Source organism: Manis javanica, chromosome 14 (assembly GCF_040802235.1).
Source record: "Manis javanica isolate MJ-LG chromosome 14, MJ_LKY, whole genome shotgun sequence".
Classification (NCBI taxonomy): Eukaryota; Metazoa; Chordata; class Mammalia; order Pholidota; family Manidae; genus Manis; species Manis javanica.
Window position 1 is genome coordinate 598,065 of NC_133169.1, and position 27,668 is coordinate 625,732.

Genomic DNA, 27,668 nt, shown 5'->3' on the forward strand with positions numbered 1-27,668 from the left:
CTTCTTCTGAACTTCAGACTGTGACTTGCGTTCTGGCTGGACTGCCCCTGGACATGCTGGGGTCTGGGGCAGATCTGGATTTTCATCCCATGAAGCTGGTAACAGTTTTGACTTCCAGGCCTTAAGAAGGAGGTGATGTCAACTGCCCTGTTTCCTTTCAGTGGAAAATGCTTTCTTTGCACCTAAACATTCTTCCGGTGCTTTTGAGTGAAAAGCATATTGTTATGGTTATGACTGGACTTCTTGACTCCTGCAGGGATAGCATTTAAAACTGCCTGAGACTGGCACAAATCAAAATACTCATCAACTTAAACTATGTCAGCTAAAATGGAAAAGCCAAAATTGTAGTGTTTTATATCATGTCAGAAGTCCACGAGTGCCAGGCAAACTTTTTGACTCTTTCCCTGCCTAGGAAAACCGGTGGCGCACATGAGAGGGCATGTGGGTATGTTTTCAGAGCCACACTTCACATATAAATGCCCATAGTCCTCCTGTACAGTACCCATGGGATTGTGGGGGTTACTGGTCTGATTAACTCTTTGTTTTGCTTGTCTGACCCTCAGGGACACTTTCCAATGCCTGGCAAGGGCCTCTGTGGGGGAGGGAAACCGAGTTCCTGCCCCCACATTGCTGGTGACCCATGAGGAGACAGACAAGAGACATACCCATAAATAGCTTCAAAATAGGCCACGTGGTGAGTCCTGCCTGGTGGGCACGGGTGAGCTGCCAAGATAGCTAATAATGAACTGGGGGTGGCACCTGGTGGCCTCTCTGGGGCGGGGGCTCTGGCCTTCCATCCGCACACGCCGCAGCCTGACAGCTTGGTCCCTGAGCACACAGACGCTCAGCATCCCTCCCATCAGAGCTCGGGCAGAGGTGCGGAGGGCCCAGTCTCACGACCCGGGCAGGAGGTCAGACTCGGGCCTGCAGACCAAGGGGCCGGGAGGCAAAGCCCACGTGCAGAGGGCACGGAGACGAGGGGAAGCGGGGCCTGGGCCACACGGGGTCTGGGGTTCTGGGGTGCCTATGCCCGTCTGTCCCGGTCTCAGCTCCCCCATCACCCCCAGCTTCCCCGGGACCTGTCCCCCGTTTTCGGGGAGACTGGGCAAGAGTGAGTTGATGTCTCTGACTCACGCCCCCGAACGCTGTCTGATGTGGAGGCTCTGTGAGGAAGGAGAGGGACTGGCTCATCCCGGTTTAGCAAAGAGAAGAGAATAAAAACCCTAGTGTCCAAGGATAGTATTTTGATGGATTAACAAATGTGTTTTCCCCGTGATTTCCTGTTACCCTGGGCCCTCCCCCGCCCCAGCAGCTAGACCGTGAGTCATTCCCGGCCTCAGGGGAGGGTTGTCACAGCAGAATCAGAGAACAAAAGAGACAAATTCTTGGCTTTCAGAGTTTAAAAAGCTGAGCTTCGGGCTTCAGACAAAAAAGATTTGGAAGAGTGTTTGATCAATTGGAGCCAACTTTTTCCTGCCCACGTAAAATAAAAATTCCCCTGGCTGGGAGACAAGAGGCTCTCCTAAGGCGAAGCGAGAGGGCTGCGTGCTGGTGAGTCCCTGAAGGGGCTCCGGCCCCCCACTGGCCGCTCCCCGAGCTGAGCCCTGCCTGAGTGCGGGGTTTCCCGGTTCTCAGAACAAAGGGGCCTGTGCCTCGCTTTCAGGTTAGAATCCAGAAGACGAAACCTCAGAAGGCCCCCTCTCTGCGTCGTGCCAGAGAAGCTGCCCGGCCCAAGTGGAGCAAAAGGGTGTGGGCTGCCTCGGAGTTTCCATGACCCTAGAACGGCAGGGGAGGCAAGCCCAGCACTTTCCGGGGCCCCGAGAGGATGGAAGCGGCCAAGTGTACGCCAGGCCAGGTCCGAGGGGTGGGAAGGCGTCATCCCCGCCGACTGGGTACAGGTCAGCGCGCTGTGTGCGGCTTAGCGGGCGCCAGCCTGGCCAGAGGCTGGGGGTCCTGGAAGGTAGTTCGGCCTGCCGTCAGGTCGTGGCCGGAGCCGATGTGTTCTCTGTGCTCTGCCCGGAGCACTTCCCCCAAGGGAGGTCGGTAGAGGCATTTGGGCGCCATTTAGATATGACACACGTCCTTAGATGGGACACAGTTTCCGTTAAATGGGACGTGGTTTCCGTTCATCACCGAAGGGTGTCCGATCTCCCTGATGGCCAGTTAGCCTTTTGCTGCCTCGTAGAACATACAAGAGCTTGTGATCCAACCTATGCAGATCGATGATCTAATGCTGCATAGAAACTATCCCCCAAACTTAACCTCTTTTAAAAACAACCATTTTATTTACTTCTGATTCTGTGGCTGGAATGGAACTGCCACCGGACCCTGAGCGGACCGCTGATCCTGTCCCCTCGAGGTCGTGTTTGTGAGGTGTGATGTCCTGCCAGGTGCGTAGCTAGCCTCTGTAGGCTGTGCCCGATTTAGATGGTGTTCAGATGGCACCAGACGCTGGACTCAGGCCGGACGGGCCCGGGCGCCGGAGCTGTGGAAAGGAGTGGTCACACCAGCACCCTCACGAGATCCCCAGACTGGATGGACCAGCACGGGCGATGCATTTCCCACAGTTCCAGAGGCTGCGAAACCAGGCTCAAGTGTCCAGCTGACTGGTGTCTGGGCAATGCTCTCCCTGGCTGATGGGGGGGCCCCCCTGCCCGGTCCTCACACAGACGACAGAGGGGTGGGGCTGGGAGGAAAGGGGAGGGGAGAGAGAGGGAGGGGCAGGCTCTCTGCTCTCCCCTCGAGGGCACTAATCCCACGGGGTCAGGGCCCTGCCCCCTGACCTCATGTAACCTCGGTTACCACCTCCAAAAGCAGTCACACTGGAGGTCAGCGTTTGAACTTATGTATTTGGGGGACGCAATTCAGCCCTTAGTAGGGGCACGGGCCACAGTCCCTGACATATCAAAGTCAAGAGAGGCTCTCATAAAGTAAGTGCCAACGTGACTGTGGAGTTACAAATGTGCCCCACGAAGGTGCCAGAAAACCCACTAAGCCCAAGGCAGCTGAATTGGCACAAACGCCACCAATGTGCCCCGAAAGGGACCGAGACTTCCCAACACAAGAGGCCTCTGTATCCCCCTCCTCCCCGTCTATGGACAGGAAGCTTCTCAGTTGCAAACATGGGTCATCTGTCACAGCGAAGGGCAGAAATCTCAGAGAATGTGCAGAGAACCTTGAACCAGAGCCTCTAGTTCAAGACTGGTCGCCCACCCGCCCCCAGAAGAGGAAGACCTGGCCACACGCCCCAGGGTGGATTTCAACGCCTCTGTTTGCCTTGTGCTTCTCTTCCATTGGAAAGGGAATGTCTCCTGCAGCCGCTGTTCCCCTCGCCCTGCACGCGCGGCGACAGCAGGTGACTTTTCATTTTGGTGGAAGGGGTGAGTGGGGTCTCTTGTAAGGTCATGAACGCCATTAAGGAGATTCCCCCCATGACCGAATCTCCTCCGAAGGCCCTGCCCCCTCACCCCGTTACGTCAGGACTGGGGCTTCAGCACACCAGTTTTGGGGGAGCGCAGACACTCTGCCAAGAGGGCTGTCTTCAGGCCTCCAGAGCGGATTCGGAGAGGGACCGAGGGCACTGCTCATCTGAGACAGTGGGCCAAGCAGACCATCTGTTTTATCTAAGATGAACTACCGTTTGCCCAAAAAACAGGGGTACAACCTGGCCTGTGCCAAAGGAGGCAGTAGGGCCAAAAAAAATACCGCCCTCTGAGTTTGGCTGAAGTGAAGCTCATGTCACGGGAACATGGAGAGGAGACCTGCCGGAACCTGAAGGCTGCCAGGCTTCTCACGTAGCATCTTGGGAGCCGTGTGCCTCCGCGGTGTGTGGAGCTCTTGGCCACTAGCACCAGGTGTGCTCCCCCCAGAGGCACAGCGGCCGGGGAAGGAGGCTGGACATCTGAGTCCACGGGATGCTGGGCTCACCCAGCAGCAGTTTCCGAGCAAAACGCACGTGAGGTAAATAGGCCAGAATGTGGGCCAGGAGTCGGTGTGGTGGCCTCAGCTGCTTGTCGGCTGTGAAGGCCGGGTCTGAGCACCTGCACTTAGGATTCCACTGGGCGGCAGTTCCATGTACGTGCCTATGGATGTCACACGTGTGTCTCAGTTGCTGGCTTTTGCTTGGCTAAGAAATCAAGAAGATGGGCAAATCCACAGGGTTCTAGATTAAGTGAACTTGGGGTGAACGCAGAGCTCCAGGAACATGGACACGACTGACCATGGTGTGCTCCATGTGCATGGTGGTGTTGCCCAGGGTGAAGAGCTGGTGAACATCTGCTCCCGTTACCCGTTCCTCCTCCCCCTTCACGGGCAACAGTGCATCTCAGTCCTCACATGGACCTCAGGCCTGGTGACCTGCCCCGAGGCGTGCTAGTCTGCTGTGTCCCATCACGTCTCGCTGCTCGAGCAGGCTCCGCGCCAGGCTCCCCGTCACTCGGCCCGAGGACCTCCTCCGGGTGATCGCGAGTGTGTGTCCTGGAGCCCGAGCCAGTCTGTCCCATCTGCCTCGTCCTGGCTTGGCTAGCCCCCGTTGCCCTTGGCTTGGCAGCACCCCGATTTTCTGTAACACTCACACTTACACTGTCCTCCACAGGAGGATATCGGTAGCATATTATGTGGAGGTAGCCAAAAAGGCATGTGTTTAAAGTTAATTTTTCCATTACATGCTGGTTTTTTTTGCCCCCCCCCCCCCACTGGTAAATTCTAGTGGATCCCCCATTTGAAGTCAGTGACATGCAAAAACCTTCCTTTGCCAATTCATTCCTGCTCTGGTGACTACAATTTTTTGACTCAAAATCTGGACACACCATCTTAACAGTTGGGTTGTTTCTGTGTTGGTTCCCAGTGCTAAAGGCAGACTGAACGGTATGGCAGGTCTTGGACACATCCACAGATTGCAAAACAGCTGGACAGATGACTTAAAACTAGGAGTGTTCTAAGAATCTGGGACTTCCGGAGGACGTGTCCGTGTTCACTCATTTTTCCTCCCATCGTAGAGGCATTACGTTCTGTGTCTGCCTTTGTTTTATGAGTCTCGGTCTTAGTCCTTAGAGTGTTGGCTTGTGAGGACAGAAGGCACGGATCACGTAATTAGTTGTGCCCGTATGATGCAGGCACACAGTCATCTGCAGAGATGATGGCGCGATGTCAAGTGTTCAGGTTAGGTGCTTGCAAACACTGCTTGGCATTAAGGCAGAGGCGCCCGGAGAAGAGTGTCCTGCTTCTTCCCTCTGGGGAGCAGCTCAAGTCAGGCCTGCGCACATTTTTGTCAAGAAGGGTGTAATTGTTCTGGCCCTGTGTGGCCAGGGGTCTTGTCTGACAGTCTGAGTTCTATCTATCAGGGCCTTTAAATGCTGACTTGCCTCCTAAGAAACATAAAACCCCAAACATCATGTATAAAGGTCCCCGGGAATGGCCTGGGTCAGAATAACTTGAGTCTGTTTGCGGCAATGCCTTGGAAGGAGGGGGCAGCTGAGCCCGAGGCTCCCTGGGAGAACTATGTTGCTGGATGCAAACAGAGAACAGGAGAGGTTTGTAGCGGAGTTTTTACTTGTAATTCAAATGCCAATCTGACAATGAAGTGCGTTCTGGGAATTCCAATCAGGAGTTTTTATCATCTGACTTGGAAACCAGCTGCGCCCTCAGTGAGCACAAAGATTCACCACGTGCGATTGCTGTGATTCAGGAGAATTATGTGGAGGTGAAAAACTTGAGAAAAACTCTATTTTAAATGCAAGGAGAACCAGATTTTAAGAAATTGTTTTTCTGAAACCTATGAAAATGGCTTTAATGAAAGTAGCAGAGAATCGAGGTGTAAGAACTCTTAAATTCAGAAATTCAAGTTTACCTCAAAGTTCGCTTTTAAAGACATGAGTGAAAATTCCCAGTTTTGTAAAGACTGCCTTTTAAGTAACAAAAGGAGCTAACTCCTAAATTAAACATCACACCCGGAGCCCCGACACCGCGCTCTGGGCAGCTGAACACCAGAAAGAGCTCTGCCAACCGCCTGACCCACTCACGGCGGCGATTCTGAACAATTTCCTTCCCGGAAGCAATTGTGCGGATTTGCGAATCATGTACCTAAAGTCTCTTGAGTTTCATGCTTTTAAGAGGCAAGAGCTACCGGGGAAAGCTGGGAACGTGGCCATCACCCAGTGGGCTGGGCACCTGCCGGCCCGTCTCACACTCGGGACACAGCCCTAAACCGAGGCAGTGAGATGCCCACTTACGTCGCCACCCGAGCGCTTGGGCACCACCTGGGAAAGTCCAGCAAGGTGAGCTCTTCAAAATAATGGTTTCGGGGGAGTTCTTATAGGCGCATCTGAAATCATCCCACAAGCACACACACAGTCCCTGAGTGGGCCATAAAGCAGCTTCCCAGTGGAGGCTGCAGGGAAGGGCCCAGCCTGACATACACAAGACACATCCAGGGCTCAGAACCGCAACTTTACTAGCACAGTAAGTTTAAAATGAGCTGAAAAACAGGCAGAAGTGGCATCTCTGGCTCTCAAGCTACTCATCTGTAGAATAGGGTGCTTAACCCCAATGATCTCCGAGTCCCACCCAGCCCACCTGCCCATCATTCCTGCTTCTCCACACGCCTGGTAAGGGAGGGACCCAGAGGCTGTGACCAGGAACCAGACCACAGGGGGCAGCTGGCCAGCATCCTGGAGCCCCACTCACTCACCTGCCTGCCCTGACGGCTCGTGCACAGGTGGGTGACGGCAGCCAGCACGTCCTGCCTGGGAACACAGGCTGAACTGCTAAGAACTTTTAAGAAAGTTTGAAAAAAGATAATCTTTTTAAAAGAAAAAGTCCTAAAAAAGATAAATGACAGACCACATTAAAAATGCATCAGACTTGCTTATTCCTTAGAAAAATAAGTGTACTGGGCAATGAGGCTTTGTTTTAATGTCATCCACACATAAAAACACAGCCATCTATATAAACGCCTCTGTTCAGAGAAGTCAGTAATGGAAAGCTGTAATTTCAACTCAAATTATGTAATATAAAAACGCAAAGGTTATCCACATTACCAGAATATCCTCACACAAACTCACTTAAAAACAGGATGTACCCCACTTTTTCAGAAATTATTATGGAAAATATATTACGTTGTCATCATCCTCTTTTATCATGGTGTTTTAGACTTATATGTAATATTTGTACTTGGAATAGTTGATAAAAAGACCATCAATTTAGTGTGATATTCATGGATTTCATGACAAAACTACAATCTTTTTACACATTCACATACAGCAGTCAAATACTAGTGATGTAATTAACAAACTAGTCAAGCAGAAAGAAAATAGCCATTTTAGCAGTTTAAATGCTTTATGACAGGATAATTTATATACAACATGTAAAACATATTTACAGATAACAAAGGAAAATCAATTTTTTGGATAATCAGAAGTAACAATAAGATTTTCTACATAATTTTCAGCCTCACCAGAGAAGTGTTTTCATTGTCTAAATTTAATCAATGTGCTGATTAAAGATAACATACTAATAGTAAAATTATCTGTATTATGGTACACTTCACACACATTTGTGTGTATCAAGTGACCGAACGCACGGCTGTAAACCACAGCCACCCAGAAGGAGGCTGGGCACGAAGGGGCCCCGCCAAGCGGAGCGGTGACGTCGGGGTGTGTGCGGCTCCGCTGAGACCCAGCGGCTGGCCCGGCTCCTACTGGGGCTGCTGCTGGCTCTGTCTCTTCCTCACGTAATCCTGCGCCTCTCCTCTGATTACAAACGACTGTTTCTCAACACTGTGCCAGGAGAAGGTGAGTTCAGCTGGGTTTACATCTGCCTGCCTGGTCCAGACACCACTGCCACCCAGGCAGCTTCTGACATGCTCGTCAACTGCTCGTTTCAGCCGGTAGCAAGGTGCACGGGGGGACTGGGCCAAGGTCAAGGAAAACAGTGGCCCTGTTACAAAAGTACACATTTTGTGCATTACGAATGAGCCCCGTTGGGTCAAACATGTTACACTAAAGCCAACCACGGATTCGAAGCGACTGCTGTTTCAATCCGAGGTCCCGGCATGACCCACGGCAGGACTTACTGAACGGCGCCCGTGTCAGTTCAAGCGCACAGGGCGCGTCAGGCGGTCAGAGCCGCCGGGGCACCACCTGCGGCAGGGCTGACTTCCGGCCGCGGGCCGTCTGGCTCAGGACGGCGACTGCCACCGGCTTGCCTGCACCGTTCGCCTGCCTTTGGGGAGACGGCCTGCTCCTGATGCCTCTCGTTCTCGCCGGCAAACCCTAATGCCACACTGTTCCCTGCAGGCGGGCACGGCCGGCCTGGACGAAGCACCTCCTTCCGGGCGTCGGCCTCTCGCTCCGCCGTCGAACTCGCCGCCTCCGCCTCCAGCCCCAGGGTGCCCTCATCAGCCTGAACGTCCAGCTGTCGCAGCAGCTCCGCCAGCTTCCGGGCCTTCCGGAGCTCGTTCTGCTGGATGATTGTGCAAAGGTGCTCGGTGAGCTGCTCTTTGACCTCCGTCTTGCGCTGCAGGTCAAGCTTTGCTGTGACGTACTCGGCTTCGGCCCTGTCGAACCGCTTCCTGGGGGGAGGTGCAGAGATCGCTCCGTTAGCTTTCTGCGAGGAAGGTGCCCAGAGGAAGGCCTGGACATGGTAATTAAACTCCAGGACTGGAAGTAAAGTGCAAAGTGAAGATATGGCGTCAACAGCTTATGCGCACTCATTACACGTGAGACCAACTGGGCTCCTGCTGCTGAAACCTCGGGGGCGCCCACATCCGACTCTCCTAATGTAACAAGGTCCCTCTGCATGCGCCTTCCCTTCCCAGGAGGCATCTGAGCAAATGCGGGCCGAGCACAGGTACGAGGCAAGCTCGGCGGGGCAGCACCGCTCGTGTCCGCTCACCCGCGTGCCACCGTGTCTCAAGCTACCGCCATGGCGTCAATGGGGGCAGACCCGGGCAGACGCAGCCTGCTCCCGGGCCAGTGCACACCAGGGCCGGCACACAGCTGGTTGTGGTGAGCAGGGAGGCAGAGGAAGGACACCTGTCCCACTGGACTCACGGGTCAGGAGAGGAAGGAATACTGTGGCACATGAGGACATGCCCATGGGTGGAGGTGGCTGGGATGGGACAGGGTGCACCCAGCAAGGGGAGGCCCGGAGAGGACAGCAGGGGGCTGGGGTCTTCAGGCTCATTCTGGGAAGGGCTCCTAGGCCTCGGCTCTGGACACCACGGGCTGTGGACTTGTGTGGGGTGCCTGTGTACTGGACACCACCCGCTGGTGCCAGGAGCGCTCAGCAGCTGTGACCGCCAGACACCCTGCGTGTGGAGTGAGGGTCCCTATGACCTGGCCCTGGCCGGCCAGCTCACTGCACATGTGTGGGCAATACGTTGCTACTGACTCTGTGAAAGAGCTCTGCCCAGGGCTCTGGGCTGCACAGCTGCAGGAGGCAGGGGCTGGAGTGGTGGCAGTGCCGAGGATGGAGACTGAGATGGCTGCAGGGGCAGAGGCCCCGAGGCAGAGACCGGCTTGCTGCGCAGACTCGCTCTGAGTGGACGGGGTTCTAGTGAGTGACCTCCCCCATGGGATTAAAGTTGGGTACAACCCTTTCACCCTAAGAACGTTCTACTGTCATGTTTCGGTCTTACTGAATCCATAGTGAACTTGCCCGGGGCTGAAACCCACTGGCAAGACACACTGTCTCCAGGTATTTTCAAGGACCCTGTGGGCGAAACCCATCCCAGCTGAGTCCCAGGCTCACGCACTTCTCGCTGGCCACTCTGTGACAGCACCTCACTGACACGTCCACCGGGACACCAAGCTGGGCCTGCATGTGAGGCCAGAACACCAGCCCTGCTTGGAGAAGGCTCATTCTGTCGCGGAGTCACCCTCTGACCTCCTTTCTTTCCTTTTGCATTAGGTTGATACAGAAAGAAAGATGATCCTATCCCGGCTAACCTTTGCCTTGTCCATACATTTGTGGGCTTCTGTTTTTGCCGAGATCAATCCCTACCTGCCAGCTGGTCATTTACCGTAACTACCGCTGATGGTGGTACAGGCCAGGCTCACCCCTGCCTCACCTGCTGTGACGGCCCAGTCAACTCAACGCGCTCATTTCCAACACTAGAATTACAGCAAAGGGGAAACGGGCATCCCAGCAGGACCCTCCGCCTCGGGAGGAACACAGTGAGAAAACACAGGCTCTGGTTCCGGAGAGCCCAGGGTCCAGGGCCGGCCTCTGCCGTGCACGTCACGTGCCTGGAGGGGGGCTCTGGCATGGGGCCCACGGGTCGTCTCAGGCGTGCCCCCGGGCCCCAGGCTGCTCTCCTGGGTCAGAGCCGCGATCCTCTCACTGGGCTGTCCTGCCCACCCCCGGCCCAGCGTGGCCACCCGCCGCGGCTCCGTCTCAAGCCCGTTCCACCGGACCTCTCAGTGTTCCAGTCCCCGGGTTCCAGAGCGAGGCTCCGGCTGGCGTGGCTCCCATCAGTCCCAACGAGCTCCCAGTGCCAGGCCCTGCCAGGAGCCCATGCTGAGCCCAGGGACGAAATGCTCTGCAGCCGGTAGCTCATCTCAGTTCTCACTGCCTGTGGGAAACGCGGCCAGGCCGTGCGGGCAGGGCTGGCGAAGAGGCAGCGACTGACAGTGCCAGGGCTGTGAACGGCAGCGAGGCAGGACTTCATGGCAGGTTAGGGACCCAACAGCCCACGCACGCAGGTCAAGGGTCTGCACAGCTCTCAAGGAACAACCTCCCCACCGGGCCTCAGAACCAAACGGCACCCAGTGGTCACTGAGCAGGTGGTCTACAACTACGATCAAGTACAGTTCAAGGATCTAGTGTTTGTACTCGAAAACTCTTATTTATATAACATCATATACCATAGGAGAATGAGAAAACTAGCTCTTTTTCAATGACCGCCTGTATAAAAGAACTGTTCTAAAGGGGCTCTGCTGGTATCTGAACCCTCCCCACCCTGACGTATCCTGCTGACGAGTACCCTGCATCGAGCTGGAGCTACGTGCCTGTCCTTGGGGACGGGGGCTCTGAACACCCTGCCCCCTCCCCTCTCTGTGGTCTGCAGTCTGTGGTTCCCCTCAGCCAGCCACTCAGTGAGCAAAGGTCCACGGACTGGGCTCACTAATGCTGAACTGAAACTGTATTTGCAGAGAGTTCCCTAGGTTTCCACTGATCTTTCACCCTGGGTAAATCACTGAAGATTTTGCTTTTCTATTTATTTAAAGATCTTTTGTCTAGAAACATATATATATGTATTCTTACACCGCGTGATTTATTTTTAAAATATTGATTAGTTTCACGAACTGCACTGCAAGTCCGGGAGTCAGGTGGGTGATGCCAAGTCACAGTATGACGGACACATGCAGTAAGACAAACTGAATTGGAAATGTAATCACGGAATTGTTTTGTTATTTTAAAGGGACGCCGAGTGATTTAATAAATGATGCTCAAAGGATCCTAGAGCTGCCTCAGGAACCTCTGGTATGCCATTAGGCCCCAGGGATCCACTTTTACATTCACAGTTCCTTTTCTGAGCACTTCCTCCTATCTGTAAGGATCACCATATCATTATTTGTATAGATACAGAGAAGAAAGAAAACAATTTCTTTCAGAGAAGAAAAAAAACAATTATACTTTTTAAAAAAAGAATAAAGCTAAGTATATTTTGCAATTATCATATGGGTCCACAGGACCTTTTATAAATCTAAGATGAAGTATGGGTTGAGGGTACATTATGAAATACATTAATATTTTTCCTGTATCTTGAAACATTTTGCCATTTTATCACCATAGGAATTATTTTGGCATTGCTCATCAATTATTACCATGTATGCTACAAAAATCAAAATAAGAAAAGAGGATGCTGGAGTGGGAGCGGCCCGAAGGCTGATGCCAGGATGAGCTACGTCATCATCCGCCTGCTGTGTGCCCAGCACTGCACCGGCTTCCAGGGGGGAGTCAAGGGGCTGGAAACACCGGGTGTGCAACCTGCTCTCATCCTTCACTGAACACACCTAACGATGTTTTCTCATTTTCTGCCCGTAATGGCAAAGTAGAGAAAAATTGGTAAAGATAGTTTGTAGTTAGTAGACAAATCAGATGATGAATGCTGTGGTTGGCTGAAAAGTGATCCCCAAAGACACTCACTTCCTAATCTCCAGAATGTGACTACTACCCTCATACGGCAAAATATGAGATTAAGTTATCATTTTAAGACTTCATTCTGGACTAACCAGTTGGACCCTAAAGGCATCACATGGGTCCCTTCGAGAGAGGCAGAAGTTTGAGGGCAGAGGAGGGAGCCGGGGGCAAGGGGGACAAGAATGGTTGGGGGGGCAGCTGCCAGCCAAGGGGTGCCTGAGCCACCGCAGGCGCGAAGGGCACGGGGCGCCTCCCTGGAGCCTGTGGAGGCAGCCCCGCGACACCGGCTTCCCAAAGCGAGACAGAGTAACTTCTTCTGAAGACACCAGGTGCTGACATTTTTTATGGCAGCCCCAGGAAATCAATACAAATGCAGACAGATGATCTAAACGCTAGACATGTGAAATCTCAGACTGAGTCTTCAAAAAACACATTCAGGTGAATTTTCTCGATTTGAGGATGCAAGGAAGATACACTTCACTCATTTGGACAAATAGGGACTCTGTCATTCTCAGAGGCAGTAATTTCAACAGGAAGAACTGAGTCACACAGTTTTACACGTCCCAGGACTGTCCTGTGTGCTGAAAGGACGTGACCGCTTCAGCTTCTCATGGTGTTCCTAGTCAGACACTGCTCGACACAGACGTGTCTGCCCTGCTCACACTCTTACTTAAATTTTAATAAAATTGTTTTCCACAACCCCCTTTTTTTTTTTTCTTCTGTAAGTCATTCACAAAATGGCTTGACATGTGTCTGTGCACCCGGGTATGCATGGGTGTGTGTATCGAAAACGGGAGTGTCTGTTAAACAGTGGCGGCTGTTTTCCTGGTTTGCTGGGGGTTAAAGAATGTTCTGGAGGCAGCTGCTCTCAGACCAACCGGCTGGGCGCACGGCCCTGGCACTCCGCAGCTCCCACGCTGCTCACCCCAAGGGCTGGGCTCCTGGGCGGTGTCTGCCCTGCCTGCTCTACGGAGGCTGACCTCACAGCGAATTCTGGCCTGTTCGGGATCCAAGAAACCCACGTGCACACGGCTTCGTTCCAGGTACTACAGAACTGTGTTCCTTCTACTTAAGCAAAGCCAAGGGACTCCCACAGAGACTGGCTGCCCTGGGGGGCTACCTTCCAGGAGGAAGCTGGGCTGTAATTTCTCAATAACCACAGATGTGGATTTAAAACATGTCTTGATCTCACACATTAACAAGAAACGCCCCGGTGCCAGTCACAGCTGTCCATGGCGGCTCTGACTGTAACTCAAGAGCTTGTACATTCATGCACAACCGGGTCGACATCAGCACGAGAAACTGTCGGCTTCAGCTTAAGAGATATAAAAACTTACCATGTAAAATTTTTTAATTAATTAAAAGTATCTATATATTATGGGATGTTTCTCTTTTACCAGCGATCCTACCACCTTCTTTGTGGTTCTCTGAAGGCTAAAACTATGGCACTTCTTGTGTCACGGTCAGTACAGAGAGGTGTCCACACTCCAGGCTCCTCTGGGACAGAGCTAGGACAGGGATGACATTTCCATGGGGGCATCCAGAATAATCTGACTCCCGTAAAGGGCTGAAAAGCATAGAATGTTCCTCTGGCAAACTGGAATCACAATAAAATGTGCTAAGAACCTAGGCTTAGTTTTAATAAAATCTTGTTTACGTACCAAATGACCTTACTAATAGTGATCAGGAACCTCCAGTTATCAGCTACTGATGTATTAATTAGGCAACTAATCAATAAAGACAACCCACTAAGTCTAATAGCATTGGTCAGACACCACTTACAAAAATCACAAGGCTGGCACAAACCTCTTCCTAAACAGGAAACAATAAATTAAAAACCAGTCAGCATTTGCGCTTTACTGTTTTGTAAACATTCTGATGTGTGGTTACCAGGGACGATGAGGCATCCTGAGTGGCTTCCGGCGGTAACAGAGGACGACGCAAGGCCGACCCACTAACGCAGCGGCCTCCCCTCGTGAGCGGAGACACAGGGCTGAGAAAAGCAGTGTTGAAGGTATTGAAAACCCTGAAATTGGACTTAACTTTTTGCCCTTTTTTCTGTTTGCAAAGTTCATGTAATTCTTTACAGGTGAGTTCATTTTTAAAAAACTTCGTGACTTTTTTCCTCTTTAAAAAAACGTCAGTGTTAGAAAACACCTGACAGCAAACCAGATTTTACACAGAATCTTATCAAACAGAAAAAAGAGAAAAAACCTCAAGCTTTCAAGATAAAGTAGTATTTTCTTTAAAATACTCAAAGGCTTAAAAAAACAAACAGACCTTTCTTTGGTGAAAGCCAAAACGAGACCTAGGCTGCTCCTGAGGAGCACCTCGGACAATCAGTGAGCACAGAGTCGGGGTGAGGGGGGCTCTGGGGCAAGTTATTCGGGCGTTCAGGGTCCCAGACACTAAACACCTGGTGGCTTAGCAGAGAAGACTGACATGTAAGTAAATTATCCAAGAAATGCTCCAACAGGAACATGAACAGTGAACAGGCAGGCAGACTTGAGGAAGAAGAGACACTTGATTCAGTAGAGCAGGAATATCGCAGCCCGCAGTGGGGTTGCGAGGAGGCCCAGATGACATGCAGAGGCCAAGGCTGGCCAGCAGTGGACACTGACTCACTTGACCGCGCCCCCGGGTCAGGCGACTCCCCAGCTCACCGAGCATATGCGTACTCCAGGCTGGCCTCGTCGATCCGGTTCCTGAGGATCCCGATGTCAGCGGACACCATGTCGTCTAAAGCCTGCAACTCCTTCTGGATGCGCTTCAGTTTCATGGTCTCTGCCTGAGTTCTTTTAGATCTAGAAAATCAGGAACATGGTTGAAAAAAATAAGAACCTCTAAAAATCACATATCCATACAAAGGAAAGTGAAAAAGCAAGTTACTGTATAGATACTAGGTCTACAATGCATGATTTTCAAAAATTAAGAAGAACAAGGAAAACTGAAATCAAACAAATGCTGGTGGCGTTCTGGCATTCCCTGGGACCGCGCCTGGGCTTCCCCCACCACGCCAAGCTGCCTGTGAGCATGGATCACTTTCACACACAAAGGAAAAGAAAGATGAAGAATTGCCAATGAATGGTTCACTCTCAGGTCTATATTCACTCCGTCAGGACAAGAATGAGCAGGGACGCACCCCATCTCCTTCCACTGGAACGTCCACCACAGCGCCCACCTTCCAGCCTCACACCCCACTGCTAAGCCCACTGTCACCTGTCTGATGCCCAGACACCAAGTGCAGAGGCGAGCATCGCATGACATTCCTCACCGTGTCTGAAACCATCTGCTTGGTCTGACCTTTCATAGGACTAGATTCCCCCAACTTCTATTACTTTGATTCTTATTCTTTACGCAAAACTACAGGTCCTCAAAATTCTTCCTTCTAGGGCTCAGAAACACTTTTTTCCTTGTTCACAAGCATAACTGACCCCATCATCTGTCCTAGGTCCCCCACATACACTACACACTTAAAAGAAACATGACAGACACACACAAGCCGGCCTTTGGCCACAACCTCACTCCTTTCAAAATCACGCGCTCTCACAGGACAGCTCCCGCACTGCACCGCGTGTATTGTATGTACAATCTCCTGGCTCCTCCTCCATTACACACTCACCCTTGTTTCCTGCCCACAAAAGTCAACTCAACAGTAGGATTCTTTCACTTGAGGTCCCTCAATGCCCATTTGCTAACAAGCTACTCAGGTCCTATTTCCTTTCATCTCTGTGTCAGGACTTTCTGTCTTAAATCCGAAGTGCGTAGAATGCAAATGCTGAGCCTGTAAATCTTTTCGTAAAATCCTAGTAAACAGCATTCCTAACCTCTTCCAAATGAAGACCATTAAAATGCTTTTCAACTACTTTTCAAAAATTTTGTTCTTTTTCTTGAAACATAGTAAAGTTCATAAATTGCATATTTCCTATGCCTCATGAAAGATCAAGGTGTACCAGTAGGAAAAAAAGTCATTTTCAAGTACGCAAACCCTCTGGCAGATACCCTGCGGGGCACTCACTCCCACCTGCCTCCCTCTCCGCCCCAGCCCTTCCCCCGACTCACACGCGCACCCCATCAGGAGGGCTGCCCCTCGTTTGGGAGGCCTACACAGATGCGTGCTGCTCGCACTAGTTCGTACCACCCTCCACCTGCTTCAGTGACTCAGCATGTCCCCCTAGGGACAAGGCACCTCAGTAGTACACACTACAGGGCGGAAGGAGCGGGCGAGGGACAGGAAAGTGGCTCACACAGGACACGAGGCCAGTGCAGTAGAGGGGCAAACGGACCCCGGGAGGCTGGAGAACAAGCAGCCCCTGTGTGGGCCGGCACGCATGACAGCGACCTCGAGCTACCGAGAGGTAACATACTGCGTCACGCGCCTTCCACAAGAGGGGCAGGTCAGTGATTCAAGAACGTCCACAGGCGACACACTTAAGATGAGTATAAGTCTACGTCACTTCACTCCTCTACACACAGATGACCCTGGCCTCCCTGCTGAAACTGAAAGCTGCCCCTGTGACTCATTTATTTACATTGGCAGCTATTTTCTGCTCCCTTGGGGACGCGGAGATGGCTGAAACTGCAAACACGAATGATCCTGAAGGGTTAATTCATTACAATGTAGGCTTAGAAAGTCCTGTTTAATAAAATAACATTGGAATTTCAGTTCATTCACAGAGCATGACTTGTTTAGCTGGCCTCAGAAGGAGCGACTGACGGCAGAGGATGTCAGTACATCAGCCAACCCGGGAAGCCAGGTGCGAAGCAGGGCAGTGTTGGCCGCGGGCACAGCCTGGCGCCTCACCTCTCGGCGATGGCCTCAGCCAGCAGGGCCTTCTTGCGTTTGTTCTCCTCCTCCATTAACCGCTGCTCTTGCTGGAGGACTTCCCAACGAGACTTCTCCTGCCTAGGGAGCAAAGACGGTATAAAAGTGAGTTTCTAAAACCCCATCCCACACCTCACTGGTCTCAGTCCCCCAACTGTAAGCCAGTTTTGAATATTTTCCTTCAAAAGTCTGCAGCTCATGTTGTTCTGATAGGAACAGAGACTGTGGTCTGAAGTGAAGAAAGCTTACGTAAATGGCCCTTTGAAATCCACTGGATACATATAATCTAGGAACCCACAAACTAGAAGCCAGAGTACTGTGGCACTTTTGGGAGTACAAAGAAACTCATGTAAGTTAATTATGTATTACATGCAAACGGAGAGCAAAGTAAATTGGCCTATAGCTAATGTCATGTTACATCTTTTAGAGTTTTCTATAATGAAAGTCTCTACCACCTAACACCCTTAGGACCCTAACCAATGTTTATTTCATTCATTTTCTTTCAATTTGCTCACTTTTTTCTAGCTCTTAAACATTTTTAAACAGTGAAACATGAGCCAAGACTTGAATGCTTTTTTTAAAGAAAAACTTCAAAGATCTGAAAACACGAAATGTCTTCCAAACTGTCCAATTCTGAAGGACATGTATTAAAACTTCCCATAAATTCATGAACTTGATGTGAACTCCAATTAAACAAGGTAATAAAAGCTATTTACTCCTATCATCATCATTTCTCATGGCCATTCTATCAGAATGTCCACTCCCAGGCCTGGTAAGCACTTCGGAGCCACGCCTCTCCAACCCCCGGCCCCCAGCTCGGTGCTGACCTTGGTCCTCCTCCTTTCTCACTAGGGGCGCCTCCAGCTCCCCTCCCCCCCCCCGCCCCCGACCCCCCGAGCTTCCTCTGACGTCACTCTGGCCCGGTGACTCTCCTCAGGGAGCTCGCCAGGCAGGCCTCCCTGCTTCTCCCGCCGTAGCTCCCCATCCCCCGGCCTGCCTCTGCCTGAGAAGTGAACCGTCGTTTCTGAGCATTCGCTAGGGCACAGCTTTCCTTTCCCCTTCCTACAGCCTACAATTTCTCCTTTTCAACAGTCCTGAGATTGCATGTCTACTATGAGCATTTCCCCAAGTACCTAAAAAAAGAGTATTTTTCGTAATGACATTTGATCTGAATTCTCCAGCTCAATTTAAATCCACCTCCACTTGTCTCAGGCCTTTGCTGGTAAACTACACTTAAAGATATTTAAATGTATGTACTTGTTCAATGTTGGTCTCATAATTCATGTGGCTTTATCTCTTGTCAAAACGATTTCTTGGTTGTAAACTCCCGATGGGCAGGGAACACTTTAAACTCACAGTACAGAATCTGGACCAGCAGAGATTGGAAAGATATCTGAGATTAGAGAAAACATAAGGTGCTTTGAAAAACTCAAGAACTAGAAAACAGAAACAAATGCCACCCTTTCTTTCCTGGGAGCGATCAATCAGGAGGAAACAAGTAAGAGCGGATATTACGACATGAGCTGTATGGTTGACCCTTGAACTATGCAGGGGTCGGGGCACCAACCACCCAACACAGTTAATCTGTGTGTAACTTCCGACTCCCCAAAACTCAATTACCAATAGGCTACCATTGATATCTTACCCATAACATAAAGTCCACCACGTATCTTGCAAATTTTATGTATTATATACTGTATTCTTACAAAAGAAAACCAGAGAAAATTTTTTTCCAAGTCGTCACAAATCTCCAAAGAATTTTTTAATAGATTAAAAAAATCTTGTTTGACCCACGCAGTTCAAACCTGTATTGTTCAAGGGTCAACTGCATAATAAAAGAATTCTGACTATAAGAATCCACTAGTCATAGGATGGCAATTTCTATAGGGATGTGACTGAACTAAATTCTGGAGATGGTTTCTAATACAAACACATTTAATAAAGAAAAGGAAGTCTGCTGCGTAGCTGAATTATCTGAGCAGTCTCCTCAAGGCCTACTCTTTCCTCTGATCCCTGTTCCGTCCCTTCCCAGGCCCTCTTCTGGGCCCGTGAGACAAGACGAAGCCTGAAAGCTGAAGGGGGGTCTCCATCTGGGGACAGCTGTGCCCATAAGAGGTGCCGCTGAGTGGTAGCGACGCAGACGTTACCCAGAGACGTGCATGGGAACCCCAACTCTGTGGCTGACTAGGGGTGTATCTGCCTGGGGGACACACGTCCTCTCCAGGTCCAAGATACCTCATCTGCCAAGTGAGGATAATGTGCATGTGTGGGACGGCGGCTGTGAAGACTAAATGGCTCAGAAAATACAAAATGCCTAAACGATGGGCTTGTAACATATATGGGTGGCAGGCATTGTTCAATAGTTTATTCAGTACATTACTAGGTTAGAATATAAAACAGAAAATGTTAGAACTACATTTCTGCAAAGCCCAATGGGAAAAGAAAGGCAAAATGGAGAAGGTCTCATGGACAATACAGACTTACTAACAATTCCACTTTCTTTTCTCCCCGTGTGCAGTCTGGCTTGGGGGGCAGAGCCTCCGCACTTCTGAGGCCGTCATGGGAATTCTCAAGCCCCAGGGTCCCTGGCCGACTGCCAACACCCTGCGGTTCTCCGTCAGCCCCAGGAGAGGTGAGAGTAAGGGGACCAGGGGCAGGACGGGGAGAGGAATGTGGTTTTGGAGCATCGAGCCCCTGGTCTGGGGCAGGAAGCAGCTGCTCTGGAGGTCCTGAGGTCGATCCATCCTGAAGTCCAAGTTTCTGGCTTTGCTCTTGAAGAGCTTTTCTTCGCTGAAGTTGTTGACTTTTCTTCACGGGAAGACACTGCTGTGGTTCAAATGGATCTATATAAACAAGGAGTGGGGAAAATCCCTTAGTGTGAGCAGCCAGTAATTATAATCTCTCTAAGGAAATAAAGCATTAACATTAAAGTGCGGATGATTCTGCAGGGTCTACCCTCCTTCTTTATCTTAAAAGCCCACAGCAGAACAGCCATCCTCCATGGCCTTTCAACAATGCTCTCATCATGCTGTTACTATCTGACAAAAGTTATCCCAGCTCTCAGTTTATCTTCAAGAAGTCCATTCGTCTGTGAGTTACACCTCAGGACACAAAGCAAGGTTTCTTTTTCATAGTGATCTGGTTAACTGTCAAAAGAATCAACCAACTCACCAAACCTGGGAGACAAATGAATTCTCTGATACGTCTTATATTTGGTTTATTTATAGTCTGTCAAAAACAAAATGAAGGCTGAGTTTTCAAATGGGCTTCACCTTTCCTAAGTTTTAACAGATCTTCGGGCAATTCGATACATAGGTAGATACTATATACACAAAGGGTAACTGAGAAGTCTCATTTCTAGAAATGCTAGTTAACCCTAAATTGTTTTCCTTCATCTTCCAGAACAGTCCAAGGTCGTGTTCCCCAAAGTCTAGTCAGCCGTTAATCTATGTGTGCGAGCTAATTTTAATAGCAGCCTGAGCAATGCAACAGGGGAAGATAAAACAAGGAGGAAACTTTAAAAAAGCCAAATCCTTCTATTACACCTTCTGGATTGTTCACACCACTGTTAACCTTGCAGGGCAGACAACTGGAGGATTTGACTCATGTTCATACTGTGTTTAATAAGATCTATAAATGGTATTCTCTAAGAAATGCCTGGGAAATGGAATTGTAAGTCCCTGTAAATGAACTCAAACAGGGCCTTTAGATTCTGCACATTAACCTCTGAGACAGCACAAACCTGGCACTTAAATGTCCCCAGGGAGAGTTAAGCACCTCGCAGCTACGGCTCCGGGCTGCCCCCACCCCACTCGGGGACCTCGGGTGAGTCGGTTCATCACCCCACACTCCAGCTTCCTCGTCTGTCACTCTGCCTGAGAATTTACCCACTACTGAACTCAAGGAGTCGGCGTGAGGATTAATGCAGACATGTAGAGAAAATATTTTAGAAAGACACATATCGAATGTAGAATGCTGTCACTGTTGACCTTAGGCAAAAACATGTGTCTCCGCTGTCTTGCAACACTCACTCCCGCTGCTGATTTTTGGTCACACCATCAGAATATGCACTGAGCCGGTTTACCTCTCACTCACGCTCTAGCTGAACTGTTAATGGTCCGTCTGAAATTCAGTACGGCAGCTTCCATTTTAATCTGCAATTCTCACAAAATCTACCTGTGAGAGTAAGAATGCTAACTTTTTAACTCCCAAACAATAAACAAATCAGGCCACTTAAAAATAGAATATATAACCAAGCCACTCTTGGAATAAGCCCTTATAGCAAGGTTGAAGAATACAAGATTAATGTACAAGCCAACTGCCTGTCTATGTGCCAGCAATGAAAAAGTGGAATTTGAAATTAAAAACACAATACCATTTACATTAGCATCAAAAAAAGAGTACGTAGGTATAAATCTAACAAAACAGTACCAGATCTATAAGGAAAACTCTAAAGCCCTGATGAATGAAGTAAAAGAACTAAAAATAAATGGACAGATATTCCATGTTTATGTATAGGAAGATTCAATATTGTCAAGATGTCAGTTCATTCCACCTGGATCTATGGGTTCACTGCAACCCCTTTCAAAATCCTAGCAAGTTATTTAGTGGATACCGACAAACTTGATTCTCAAGTTTACATGGAAAAGCGAAAGACCCAGAAAAGCCAACACAATATTGAAGAACAAAACTGGAGGAATGACAATACTTAACTTCAAGGCTTTCTATAATCAAGAAAGTGGGTATTTGCAAAAATGGACAAATAGATCAATGGAGCCAAGAATAGGCCCACATAACTATAGTCACCTGATTCGACGAAGGAACAAAAGCAAATAAAGTGGAACAAAGAGAGTTTTTGCAACAAACGGAGGCGGCAAAAAAGGACATACACATGCAAAAAAGGTTATTCTAGACACAGAACTTACAACTATCACAAAAATTAACTCAAAATGGGAAATGCAAAACCCAACACTATAAAACTCCTAGAAGATAATACAGGAGAAACCTAGAAGACCTCACGTACGGTGACGGCTTCAGATGCAACACCAAAGGCACATCTGTGGGAGAGATCACTGAGTAGCTTCATCACAGTTACAATCATCTGCTCTGTAAAAGACAATGTCAAGGGAATGAGAAGACAGGTCACAGACTGGGAAGGAGTATCTGGGACAGACGCACCTGATAAAGGCCTGTCGTCTGAAATATAAAAGAACTCGGAACACTCAACAGTAAGAAAACCATCTGACTAACAAACAGGCCAAAGACCTGACAGGCTCCCTGTCACCACAGCAGGTACACCACGAGCAAACATGCACGAGGGATGTTCCGAATCCTATCCCATCCGGGAAATGCAGACTGAAACGAGATACCACCAGATGCCTATCAGAACCGTCAGAACCCGAACACCGACACCACCGAGTGCTGGTGAGGATGTGGGGCCACGGGAAACTCTCGGTCCCTGCTGGTGGGAGGCAAACTGGCGCAGCCACATGGAAGAGTTCGGTGGTTGCTCACAAAACTAAGCTTCTGTGACACGATCCAGCAGTTGTGATCCTTGGTATGGACTCGAAGGAGGTGTAAACTGATGTCCACACAAACCCTCAACACGGATGTTTAGGGCAGCTGTACTCCTAACTGCCCGGACTTGGAAGCGGCCAAGACGTGCTTCAGCTGGACAAGTCAACTGCGGTCCATCCAGACAATGGCATGTGATTCAACACCACAGAGAACTGAGCTACCGAGCCACGAGGAGCAGAGGGCCTTGACCGGCTATCAGGGAGAGAAGCCCACCTGAAATGGCGACACACTGTCCGATTCCAACTGTGTGACATTCTAGAAAAGGCAGAACTATGGAGACGGTGAGGGGCTCAGTGGTTGCCAGGGTTCGGAGCGAGGGCAGAGGGATGACCAGGAAGGGAATGAGGACGGTCAGGGCAGTGGAAGTACTCTCTCTGCATGACACTGTAAACATGGATGCAGCATCAGGCATTTGTCCAAACCGATCCAATGCACAGCCCTGGAAGTGCATGCTCATGCGAGCTATGGACTTGGGTGACAACCACACATCGACGCAGCTTCACCGCTTATAACAAATGTGCCACTCTGGTGGGGGACACTGATGACGGCGGCCGTTAGCAGAGGCAGGAGGTAAATGGGAAATCTCCATTTCTTCCTCTCAGTTTTCTGTGAACCATAAACTGCTCTTAAAAAATTAAGTCTTTAAGGAAAAAAACTGGAAAAAAATGCAACATACTGTTTTACATATTGGAGGTCGTAAGTATCAAGGAGACCACGGTAACTGGCGAGCACAAGTTGGGGGCAAGTCACAGTCACCTCCAGCCATTAAAAGTGGCTGCTGTGATTAAAAAGTCTAGGTGCTAACCAGACTGGATTTTTCACCATAAAAATTCTGATTTTTATGTAAAATATCCTGATTTTTAAATGTACAGAAGTGTATGGATCAAGAAAACCTAGATCATGCTGTAGTGGCAAAGAACTACGGACCTTTGTGGTTTTAAACAGGTTTATTTTTACTAATGCCACGTGCCAGCTGAAGGTCAGCAGGGGTTTCTGCTGATCAGTCTCTCAAAGCTCTGGCCACCACCTAATGTACAGCCACCATTTAGGGGTGCCTAACCCCGGGGTTGGGGGTGAAGAAAGCTCGTTGGAGCAGTTAATTGTTCTGACCTAGTAAGTGACCTATGCTTCTGCTCAGTTCAGTGCTGACCCAGCGCTGGGTCCTTCCCCAAATAAAATGGCAACGGGAACACACTGGGAGACGGGAACTAGACGCATTTGGCAAACGGCACTAATGATCATCACACTATTAATTTAAAAAGAAAATTTTAAATTAAATAATCCAAAAAAAAGAAAAAAAGAAAAAAAGAAGCACATTTGAGGTTGATTTTATCTAAGAGGCTACAGGTTTGTGATCTCTGCTCTCATCATAAGCCCACTGTCCCCACCCACAAACACTGTCTGAATCCTGTGGGGATCGTTCCCTCCTTTCACTTTCTGTACCTCACGCTGCATCCTCAAGTATTTGTAAAATATTTTATTTAGTTGATTCAACTTTTTACAAAGGGGATCATGCCATATGGAATCTTTCTTTAACCTAATGTGATATTGCCAATATTCATCCAAATTCTTCATGTCACTGTAGCCATTTATTTTTAACACTATATAATATTCCACTGTGTGAATAAATCAGAGTCTGCAGATCTTCCATTGACGGGCATTTAGGCTGGTTCCAGATTTTTGCTTCTGTGAGTATTGCTGTTATGTCTTCTGCTGCACATGCAGAAGAGAATTTGCCTTAGATCCTATCCACGGGCTGCTGCGTCACGAGGTCTACCCGCAGAGAAACGCCAGGCTGCCCCCCAGAGGGCTGCCCTCGAGCAGCGCGTAAGGTCCTCCGGACGCCCTCTCTCTTCCACACACAATACTGCCGTGCCTTCTAATTTTTGGGATCAAATGGGTGTGAAGAAGCATCTCACTGTGCTCCGATACGCAAGTCTCTGCTCACTGATGGAGGTAAGAATGTCGTCATATTTCTTTTTCTAAGAAATATCTAGTCATGTTTTTTGTCAATTTTCCTTTTGGTTTGCTTGTATTTTTTAATGTATCAGCAGTAATTGGAAAACATAATTAAAGAGAAAATATTTCAATACCAGAAATTATCAAGTGTCTAGGAACAAACTCAGCAGGACGATGTTCAAAACACCTACAGGAAAAATTCTGAAATTTTATTGAATTATGAGAGACCTAAATAAATGGAGACATACACCATGTCAGTGGTACTGTTAATAACGGGAAGATCATATCTCCCCAAACTGACCTATATTAATGCAATTCCAACCAAAGTCCAACTGGGTTTCTCATGAAATTTGGTAAGATTATTAAAAATTTTGTATGAAACAGTAAAAGTTCAAGAATACCAAGAAAACTTCCAAAGGAAAAGAGCAAGGGCACCAGACTAGCAGATATCAGGAATATTACGAAGCTCTGTATTCAACGCCACTAGCCCTAGGTATCGGGAGTGCTGCTAAGGGCCGCGCTGCCGTGCACAGAAGGGAGAACTGAGAAACAGGTCCATACACGTGTGAGGCCTTGTACATGACACAGCACCGCAGATCAACAGCAAAGGGCGAGATCCTCCATAAGTGGACCTGGGGAAAAAATGGTTATACACAAAAGATAAAATCAAATCCATACCTCACACCAAATAAAAATGAACAGAACACTCTCCACGTGGATTAAGGACTCAAATATCACATCAACACTTAGAACTCTTGGTAGAAACACATTCCTTTATGTAGTGTTTTGAATGTTACAACACAGTAAAAATGATTTTTTAAAAATCACTGAAAATAAAGACTAGTATTTTTTAGACCTTACGGTAGAGCACGGATTTCTTACAACAAAATATTGACTATAAAAAAGGGACTGACAAATGTGACCATATTAAAATTAAATACATTGTTTATCAAAAGATAATAGTTAAATGGCAAGTTACAAACTGGGAGAAGATATTCACAATATAACTGGCAAAGAACTTTACTATTTTAAGTGACTGACAGTGCAGGGCTACTTGCTACTGAAGCGCGACTTGTCTTAACCTCACTCCATGAGCGCCACCGCCTTGAAGGCGCCCGCATATTTGCCCCCCCCACCCACCCCGTGATCACATTTCCTTGCCTCCCACCTCTGTGAATTGTTTCATTCCTTTTTCTTTACAGATTTCCTGTATTTCTAAAAGGATATAACTTTGTATAATTCTGATCTTCTGTAAATAGCATCAGAGTATATATACCGCCACTTACTCTTCTCACGTATTTACAAAATTTACACGCTAATGCATGTGGCTGTCGTTCAGCAGAAGTCATTGGACATCACACCACCATCTGTTTACCACTCCCTGTTAATGAACTGAAGTTGCTTCCAGATTTTTACTATCATGAACAGGGGTGCTAAGAACATTCTTCACCTTCCCCAAAGCACCCACGGGTTTCTCTGGAGTACTGTGCTTATTTTTGCTGGTTTAATGTATCTTTAAGTCTGGAGAGCAGCTGGAAGGACCCTCTAAAATTAAAGATCCAGCTCTTCTAGCGTCACAAGTAAACCCAAGGCAGAAAGATTTAGCAGCAGAGAGATGTATATGCCCATCGGCTATGAATGTGCAAGGGTGCTGAGATGCTCTCTCCTCGAGGTGCTCGTGCTGTTAACACCTCACTGTGAAATGCTGGGCCTTGGAGTTAGGGTCCTTCTGCCCCCATTCTACCCCAAACTGCAGGGGGACTTAGAAGTTTACTTCTAGGTAACAAATGTACTGTTTAATCTAGACTTCACCACTGTCTTCTCTCCCGGGGCAAACTCGCCTCTGCTAACACAGGGCCGGTGGCACCTGCCCCGGATGCCCGGCTCCCCGACACGGTGGGCTCCCCGCCGGCTCCGCAGCCGGTTCTCACACACCCCGGACCCGCAACCGCACGCACGGCAGTGTGCCTGGTCGCCGGCCTGCCCGCTGCAGGAGCTGACACCTGTGGCCTCCCGTCAGACGGGGCGGAGGCCCTGGTGCTCTGCGCGTGTGAGTGTGAAGGATGCCGAGAACGGGGACGAGACTGGAGACCACAAAGCTGGAGTCGGTCCATCACATGCTGAAGCACACACAGCCTGCAGGACAGCTCCATCTCTTACTCACTCTGGCCCCATGTCACTCCCTTTCCCACTTCCCAGCCCCGACGGCTCCGCCCGTGCTAACGGGACGCGGGCTCACCTGGCACCACCCGACGGAAGGCCGCGGGGCTCATTCCCTCCCGGATCCCGGAACGTCCGCCGCACGCCGAGCGCCGTTCGCGTGGCCGGCTTCCCGCCGGGGCCCGGCCGCCCGACCCGCCTCCCCGCAGGCCCACCCCGCACTCCCGACCCACCTTCTCCACGCGCGGGAGCGGAAGCACGACGGCCACCCCGACGCCGCGCACCGGCCCCTCGCCGTCCGGCCCCCACGGCACCCGGCTTCCCGCAAACACCGCGGCGACCAGCGCGCCTGGGCCCCAGGTGCGGTGCGCCGCGGGCTCCGAGTTCACACTCACTCGGCCCCGAGCTCCGCGCTCCCGACCGCCGTCTGCTCCCGGGAACTCCGACTCCCTCGAGGGGCGCATCGCGCAGCCCGGGCCGCTCCCGGGAAACCGACCCCCAGTCAAGGCCAGCACGCTCTCCGGAGCGGCCGCACCCGGACGCCCAGGACGCCCCGGTGGCACGGCCCTTACCTCTTCCGCGCCGCAGCCGCCGCAGCTCCTCCTCGGAGAAGCCGGCCCAGCCCCGCGCCATCAGCCCGACCGCCGACCGGGGCCAGACCCGGCGCCGACTGCCAGCACGGCCGCCGGGCACATCCGGGTTCTGTCCGGCCGCGCCGCCCGGCCAATCAGCGCTCCGCGCCGTCCGCACGAGGCCCCCTGGCCCGGCGCGGGGTCCTGTTCTCCGAGGCTGCCCCCGGCACTGCCGGGCGAGGGGCACGAGGAGACCCGGGCCGCGCCCGGGAGCCCCGCTCCTGGCCCGGCGCTGCTCCCGCTGCCCGCTCTGTTGGAGCCGGGTTAGCCGTCTCAGGAGGACGGGCGGCCGATGGCGGTGGGGCGCGGGTGGAGCTGAGCAGGCAGGCGCGAAGCGGCCACGGATCTCGAGCGAGCGCGGCGCACCAGGC

At 50.2% G+C, this 27,668-nt stretch overlaps 1 protein-coding gene across 1 annotated transcript; it reads right to left on the reverse strand.

Moving 5' to 3' along the window:
• Nucleotides 1-757: 757 nt before the first annotated feature.
• GORAB (golgin, RAB6 interacting) lies at nt 758-27,668 on the reverse strand. The gene is made up of 5 exons (XM_037023759.2): nt 27,238-27,668; nt 19,458-19,812; nt 16,949-17,050; nt 14,808-14,948; nt 758-8,569 (listed from the first exon to the last, which is right to left on the reverse strand). Exons 1-5 carry the CDS (start codon nt 27,296-27,298, stop codon nt 8,110-8,112), a joined length of 1,119 nt encoding a protein of 372 aa, XP_036879654.2. The 5' UTR covers nt 27,299-27,668; the 3' UTR covers nt 758-8,109.

What these genes read in the sequence shown, in the direction of transcription:
- GORAB (XM_037023759.2), bottom strand. Translation starts at nt 27,298, where the DNA reads ATGGCGCGGGGCTGGGCCGGCTTCTCCGAGGAGGAGCTGCGGCGGCTG. An exon ending in GCGGCTGCGGCGCGGAAGAG is followed by an intron (nt 19,813 to 27,237) that starts GTAAGGGCCGTG and finishes TTGTTTATATAG; the next exon opens with ATCCATTTGAACCACAGCAG. An exon ending in GGAGAAAAGAAAGTGGAATT is followed by an intron (nt 17,051 to 19,457) that starts GTTAGTAAGTCT and finishes TTTGCTCCCTAG; the next exon opens with GCAGGAGAAGTCTCGTTGGG.